This window comes from Sapajus apella, unplaced genomic scaffold, assembly GCF_009761245.1.
Source record: "Sapajus apella isolate SASKATOON/1434 unplaced genomic scaffold, GSC_monkey_1.0 scaffold152, whole genome shotgun sequence".
In the NCBI taxonomy this organism is placed as follows: domain Eukaryota; kingdom Metazoa; phylum Chordata; class Mammalia; order Primates; family Cebidae; genus Sapajus; species Sapajus apella.
Window position 1 is genome coordinate 738618 of NW_022437092.1, and position 7818 is coordinate 746435.

The 7818-nt window shown below is 51.2% G+C and overlaps 1 protein-coding gene across 1 annotated transcript in view; it reads left to right on the plus strand.

Moving 5' to 3' along the window:
* The first annotated feature begins 4590 nt into the window (after positions 1–4590).
* DAND5 (DAN domain BMP antagonist family member 5) overlaps positions 4591–7818 on the plus strand; it is a 9315-nt gene continuing 6087 nt past the window's right edge. The window contains exon 1 of the mRNA XM_032265811.1: positions 4591–5349. Coding sequence (XP_032121702.1) covers positions 5014–5349 — 336 coding nt within the window. The 5' untranslated portion in view covers positions 4591–5013. The remainder of the gene's footprint in view (positions 5350–7818) is intronic.

Genomic DNA, 7818 nt, shown 5'->3' on the forward strand with positions numbered 1-7818 from the left:
GTTTCACCATGTTGGCCATGCTGGTCTTGAACTCCTGACCTCAGGTGATCTGCCCACCTCAGCTTCCCAAAGTGCTGGGATTACAGGGGTGAGCCATTGCGCCCGGCTGGGGATATCTTTCCATGCTAAAATTTAAAGAGCTTCTGCAGTCTTGTGTAACAGCATAGTATTAGGGAATGTGCCTGGTACGTTTGGAAAACAGAATGAGCAAGTGTGGCAGGAGGGAAAAAAGGAGGGGTTGTGGGGACACGAGAGTGGGGAGGTGATGGGAGCACATCCTGCTGGGCCTCGTGGCCCTCCTCCTGAGGTTTTTTTCTGAGGCAGATGGGAGCCATGGAGGATTCTGATCAGAGGGACGAGACTTGACTCAGGCGCCTGTGAGCACTATGGCCGCTGTAGGGGGAATAGTATGTGGGGGATGGGTGGCCAGGGCGGGAGCTGGGAGACCTGGAAGGAAGTGACTGCACTGATCCAGATTGGGGGACAAGGAGTGGGTGAGAAGCAGGCGGATTCTGGGTAGATTCTGGAGCTGACCGGAGTTACTGTCATATAAGATTGGGTGCGGGGATTGGGGTTAGAGAAAGAGATCGGTCAAGGGTGCTCCAAAGTTTGTAGCCTTAGCACCTGGCAGGACAGAGCTGTGGTTATCTGGGTCTAGAGGACAGCAGAAGGGCAGGTTGGGGGACAGTCAGGAGCTGGATGTAGAGGGCTGGGTGGGAAGCACGCCCGCTACTCCAGGCTGGGTGTCTGGAAGGCGGGTGTCCTGGGCACGGCCGCCACGCAGTCCCGGGAGCCGCCGCCAGAGGGCGAGCACGCCGCATCGCACTCGCTGCTCCGTGGAGGGCAGGGCGCGGGAAGGTCCAGCTTCACATCTTCCCACGGCCCCGGTGGCCTTCAGGCTCCTCACTTGGGTGCGAGATAGAAGTGCCAGGACCCAGCCAGGAACCCCTAGGCACCTCCAGGTCCCCAAAGCCTGGGATGAGACTCTCACCCTCTTAATCTGCTTCTAACACTCCCAACCTCCACCTCCCACCACCAGGCTGTTCCCACCGCCTCCAGAGCCATCTCAGGTGTCTGTAAAAATGTCACCTACTCGGGGAAGACTTCCCTGATCACCCCGGAGACAGAAGTCCCCGCCCTGACCCCTCTAAGGAACATCCCATATTAATAGCTTCTTAAGACTCTGAAATAATCTTTATTATTATTATTATCATTATTTTTGAGAGGGTCTCACTCCGTCATGCAGGCTGGAGTGCAGTGGCATGATCTGGCTCGCTGCAACCTCCGCCTCCCAGGGTCAAGCAATTCTCGTGCCTCAACATCCCGAGGTAGCTGGGATTACAGGGTGCCACCACGCCCAGCAATTTTTTCATTTTCATTTTTTGAGATGGAGTTTTGCTCTTGTTGCCCAGGCTGGAGTGCAATGACGTGATCTTGGCTCACTGCAACCTCCGACTCCTGGGTTCAAGCGATTCTTCTGCCTCAGCCTCCAGAGTAGCTGGGATTACAGGCATGTGCCACCACGCCCAGCTAATTTTGTATTTTTAGTAGAGGTGGGGTTTCTCCATGTTGGTCAGGCTGGTCTTGAACTCCTGACCTCAGGTGATCTGCTCACCTTGGCTTCCCAAAGTGCTGGAATTACAGACATGAGTCACCGGACCCAACCTCGCCCAGCTGATTTTTGTATTTTTTAGTAGAGACAGGGTTTCACCATGTTGTCCAGGCTGGTCTCGAACTCCTGATCTCAAGTTATTTGCCCATGTCAAACTCCCAAAGTGCTGGGATTACAGGCATGAGCCATCGAGTTATTGTTATTATTATCTTTTATTGTCTGTTTTCTGCACAGTGTAAAATCCATGGCAGTGAGGACCCATTTTCTGTCTTGTTCTCCTGTATCCTCAGGGCTCAGAATTAAGTCTGGCCTATACTGAGTGTTAAAGAAAATAAAACAGCTGGGCATGGTGGTATGTGTCTTTAATCCCAGCACTTTGGGAGGCTGAGGCAGGAGGATCACTTGAGGCTGGCAGTTTGAGACAAACCTGGTAACATAGTAAGACCCTGTCTCTACAAAAAAATTTAAAAATCAGTGAGGCATGGTGTCATGCACCTGTAGTGTCAGCTATTCAGTGTGGTTGAGGCAGGAGGATTCCTTGATCCTGGGAGGTTGAGGCTGCAGTGAGTTGTGATTGTGCCACTGCACTCCAGCCTGGGTGACAGAACAAGACCCCATCTCAACAATAACAACAAAACCCAAACAAATAAAAAAGGCTGGGCGCGGTGGCTTATGCCTGTAATCCCAGCATTTTGGGAGGCCAAGACCGGCGGATTGCCTGGACTCAGGAGTTCAAGACCACCTTGGGCAACATGGGGAAACCCATCCCTACTAAAATACAAAAAAAAAAAAAAAAAATTAGCCAGACATGGTGGGTAGCAGCGGCCTGTAGTCCCAACTACTAGGGAGGCTGAGGCAGGAGAATCACTTGAACCCAGAAGGGGAGGCTGCAGTGAGCTGAGATCATGCCACTACACTGTAGCCTGGGTGACAGAGGGAGACTGTCTCCAAACACACATACACACAAAAGAAGAAGAAAAAGAGGGCTGGGCTCGGTGGCTCACGCCTGTAATCCCAACACTTGGGGAAGCTGAGACTTGTGGATCACGAGGTCAGGAGATCGAGACCATACTGGCCAACATGGTGAAACACTGTCTCTACTAAAATACAAAAAATTAGCCAGGCATGGTGGTGCACGCTGTAGTCCCAGCTACTCAGGAGGCTGAGGTAGGGGAATCGCTTGAACCCAGGTGGCAGAGGTTGCAGTGAGCCAGGTTCACGCCACTGCACTCCAACTTGGAGACAGAGCAACACTCTGTCAGAAAGGAAAGAAGGAAGGAAGGAAGAAAGGAAGGAAAAGAAAGAAAAAAAGGAAAACAAAAAGGGAAGATAGCCTCCAGTGCCTATAATCCCAGCATTTTGAGACCAGCCTGGGCAACATAGTGAGACCCTGTAACAAATAAAAGAGAAAATATATATAAAAAGAACTGGCTGGGCATGGTGGCTCACGCCTTTAATCCCAGCACTTTGGTAGGCTGAAGTGGGTGGATCGCTTGAGGTCAGGAGTTTGAGACCAGCCTGGCCAATATAGTGAAACCTGTCTCTATTACAAATACAAAAATTAGCCGGGTGTGCTTATTCACATCTGTAATCCCAGCTACTCAGGAGGCTGAGGCAGGAGAATCACTTGAACCCAGAAGGTGGAGGTTGCAGTGAGCCAAGATCACGCCACTGCACTCCAGCCTGGGTAACAGAGCAAGACTTCCTCCAACCCAACCAAAAAAAAAAAAAAAAAAAAAAAAAACAGAACAAAAAACCTAGCAGCAATAATGTTAATCATAGCCAATTCATGGTGTTACTGTGTAGGAATCTCTGTTTTAAGCTCCTTACATAAATTACTTCCTTACGTCCTCAGAACAAGCCAGTGAGGTAGGAACTGTTTTATCCTCATATTACAGAAAAAGAAGGTAAGGCTCAGAATGGTTCAGGGACTTGCTCAGTGTTGCACGGCCAGGAAATTGCAATGCCTGGGTTGAACCCAAGAATCCTGGCTGCAAGGTAAGCTGTTTTGTTTTGTTTTTGAGATGGAGTCTTGCTCTGTCGCCCAGGCTGGAGTGCAGTGGTGTGATCTTGGCTCACCGCAACCTCCACCTCCCAGATTCAAGCGATTCTCCTGCCTCAGCCTCCCGAGTAGCTGGGATTACAGGCACATACCACCATAACCAGTTAATTTTTGCATTTTGCATGTTGGCCAGGCTGGTCTTAAACTCCTGACCTCAGATGATCTGCCCGTCTTGGCCTTCCAGAGTTCTAGGATTACAGATGTGAGCCATCGCACCCAGCCATAATTTTTTTTATTATTATTTTTGAGACAGTATCTCTTGTTGCCCAGGCTGGAGTGCTGTGGCACCATCTTGCCTCACTGTAACTTCCGCCTCCCAGGTTCAAGCGATTCTCCTGCCTCAGCCTCCTGAGTAGCTGGGATTACAGGTGCCCACCACCATACCTAATTTTTTGTATTTTTATTAGAGATGGGGTTTCACCATGTTGGCCAGGCTGGTCTCAAACTCCTGACCTCAGGTGATCCGCCCATCTTGGCCTCCCAAAGTGCTGAGATCACAGGTGTGAGCCACCGCACCCAGCCCAATTTTTGTATTTTTATTTTTATTTTTTTATTTTTTATAATTTTATTTATTTATTTATTTATTTATTTTTTGAGACGGAGTTTCACTCTTGTTACCCAGGCTGGAGTGCAATGGCGCGATCTCGGCTCACCGCAACCTCCGCCTCCTGGGTTCAGGCAATTCTCCTGCCTCAGCCTCCTGAGTAGCTGGGATTACAGGCATGCACCACCATGCCCAGCTAATTTTTTGTATTTTTAGTAGCTCACCATGTTGACCAGGATGGTCTCGATCTCTTGACCTCGTGATCCACCCACCTCGGCCTCCCAAAGTGCTGGGATTACAAGCTTGAGCCACCGCGCCCGGCCAATTTTTGTATTTTTAAAGTAGACATGACCCTGCCGGTTTTGAATTTCTGACCTCAAGTGATCTACGAGTCTCGGTCTCCCAAAGTGCTGGGATCACAGGTGTGAGTCACCGAGCCAGGCCCAAAGTGTGCTTTTGCTAATTGGATGAACGAGAAAAGCAGCTGCCCAGGGGCTTCAGGCATTGTGTGTCTCAGCCCCTGGCCCCAAACCTGTCTTTCCTGGTCCCCACAGCTTGCACACTGCAGGCCCAGCCCCCATGTCTCCCAGCAGGTTGGGAGGAGGTGTGGGAACCCAGCAGGTCTGAGTTTACTCACCTCCCCTGCTGTGGGTCTACAGAAATGCCTCCCAGGCTATCCAGGAGGGGTCAAGAGATTAAAAGCGGGTCCAGAGGGCTCAGATGCTACTCACCAGACAGCAGGGTTGACTGCTAGAGACCCTGAGCCCAGTCCTGGACGAACAGACGGACAGACGCATGGACAAGGAGATACTCCTTGGCAGGTTGTCCACTCTTCTGTGCCTGCTTAGTGGGGCCTTGTCCACAGGCTCAGCGAGGCCTGGACCCCAGGCTCCCGAGCCTCAGTCCTGGGCTGTAGCCAATCAGACTTGGGCTCTGGGCCCAGGGGCCCCGCCCCCACTGGTGCCAGCCCCAGCCCTTGGGAGCTGGAAGGCCTTCTTGGGCCTGCAGAAAGCCAGGCAGCTGGATATGGGCAGGCCGCAGCGTGGGCAGGACGAGGCAACTGCTGTGACTCTGCCGCTGAACCCACAGGAAGTGACCGAGGGGATGTGTAAGGCTGTGCCCTTTGTTCAGGTGAGTGGGTGGGTGTGGGGAGGAGAGGGCTGGGTCTCAGCATTGGCAGAAGGCACAGTCTGTGGCCCCAGACAGATGTGGGTTCAAGTCCTGTATCCGCCTGAATGTCTCTGTGCCTCAGTTTCCCTCCTTGTAAAATAGGACCTAAGCGCCTCCCACCTGGCCAGATGCAGTTGCCTCTATGCTGGTCTCCTTGATTCCACTATCAAGGCCCTCTTCACCCCCAAGTCTATTTTTCCATTCGGCAGCCAGAGAATGCCTGTGAGCACCAGAGTCAGATCTGGTTCCTCCTCCCCCTAGAACCCTGCATGGCTCCCACTTTACTCAGAACAGAAGCCCAAGTCCTCACCACAGCCCACAAGTTTCTGTACTCTCTGATCCTATTATCTCCCTGGTTTCACCTCCTCCCTGTCTCCCCCTCACTTACTTTGCTTCTACCACACCAGCCTCCTTTTCCTCAGACACCAACTTTCTTTTTTTTTTTTTGACACGGAGTCTCGCTCTGTAGCCCACCCTGGAGTGCAGTGACACATTCTTGGCTCACTGTCACCTCTGCCTCTTGGTCCTGGTTCAAGCAATTCTCCTGCCTCAGCCTCCAAAGTAGCTGGGATTACAGGCACGCACCACCATGCCCAGCTAATTTTTTGCAGTTTTAATAGAGACGGGGTTTCACCATATTGACCAGGATGGTCTCGATCTCTTGACCTCGTGATCCACCTGCCTCGGCCTCCCAAAGTGCTGGGATTACAGGCTTGAGCCACCGCACCCGGCCTATGATCTTGAACTCTTGACTTCATGATCTGCCCCCCTTAGCCTCCCAGAGTGCTGGGTTTACAGGCGTGAGCCACCGCACCCAGCCTGTTGTTTTTTGAGACAGTCTCCCTCTGTTGCCAGGCTGGAGTGCAGTGGCGCCATCTCAGCTTACTGCAATCTCGCCTCCCGGGTTCAAACAATTCTCCTGCCTCAGCCTCCCTAGTAGTTGGGATTACAGGCATGTGCCACCACACCTGACTAATTTTTATATATTTTTTAGTAGAGATGGGGTTTCTCCATGTTGGTCAGGCTGGTTTTGAACTCCTGACCCCAGGTGATCCACCCACATTGTTCTGGGATTACAGATGTGAGCCACTGAGCCCGGCTAATTTTTGTATTTGTAGTAGAGATGGGGTTTTACTGTGTTGGCCAGGATAGTCTTGATCTCTTGATCTTGTGATCCGCCTGCCTCGGCCTCCCAAAGTGCTGGGATTACAGGCGTGAGCCACCATGTCTGGCCCTTTCTGTTTTTTTTGTTTTTGTTTTTGTTTTTTTCAGACAGAGGAGTCTCCCTATGTTGCCCAAGCTAGTCTTGAGCTTCTCGGCTCAACAAGTCATCCCACCTCAGCCTTCTGAGTTCCTGGGATTACAGGTGTGAGCCCTCCTCCCCTGCTTCATATACCAACTTTCTTTCTTTTCTTTTTTTGCAACAGTCTCAGTCTGTCACCCAGACTGGAGTGCAGCAGTGCAATCTCGGCTCACTGCAACCTCCGCCTCGTGGGCTCAAGTGATTCTCGTGCCTCAGCCTCCTGAGTAGCTGGGATTACAGATGTGCACTGACATGCTCAGCTAATTTTTGTATTTTTAGTAGAGATGGAGTTTTGCCATGTTTGCCAGGTTCGTCTTAAGCTCCTGGCCTCATGTGACCTACCTGCCTCAGCCTCCCAAAGTGCTGGGATTACAGGCATGAGCCACCGTGCCCAGCCGCTAGTGTTTGTTGAATCAATGAATGAATGCATAGTAGTATAGTACCTGCTGGCCAGGCCTGGTGGCTGAAATGCCTGTAATCTCAGCGCTTTGGGAGGACCAGGCGGGTGGATCATGAGGTCAAGAGATCGAGACCATCCTGACCAACATAGTAAAACCCTATCTCTACTACAAAATACAAAAATTGGCTGGGTGTGGTGGTGTGTGCCTGTAGTCCCAGCTACTTGGGAGGCTGAGGCAGGAGAATCACTTGAGCAGCCCGGGAGGTGGAGGTTGCAGTGAGCTGAGATCATCACATCACTGCACTCCAGTCTGGTGACAGTGAGACTCCATCTCAAAAAAAAAAAAAAAAGTAGTACCTGCTTCATAGGACTCTTGGGCAGCCTGAATGAGGCAGATTGGAGGAGGACTGTCACAGCTGCATTCAGTCAGTGCTCCATAAGGGCCTTGGGAATTCACGCAGTGTGCTAGCAAAGACCCAATCTTTGGAGTCAGGAGTATCTGCATTCACATTCTCTAATTGCTGATTTCTGGGTGACCCATGGTGAGTAGCTTCCCTTCTTTGAGCCTCAATTCTCACCTCTGCAAAATCAGTTAATAATAATCAAGGCAAAATGTGGTGGCACATACCTATAGTGCCACCTACTCAGGAGACTGAGACCAGAGGCTGGAGGCTGCAGTGAGCTATGATCGTACCACTGTATTGCAGCCTGGTTGACAGAGTGAGAC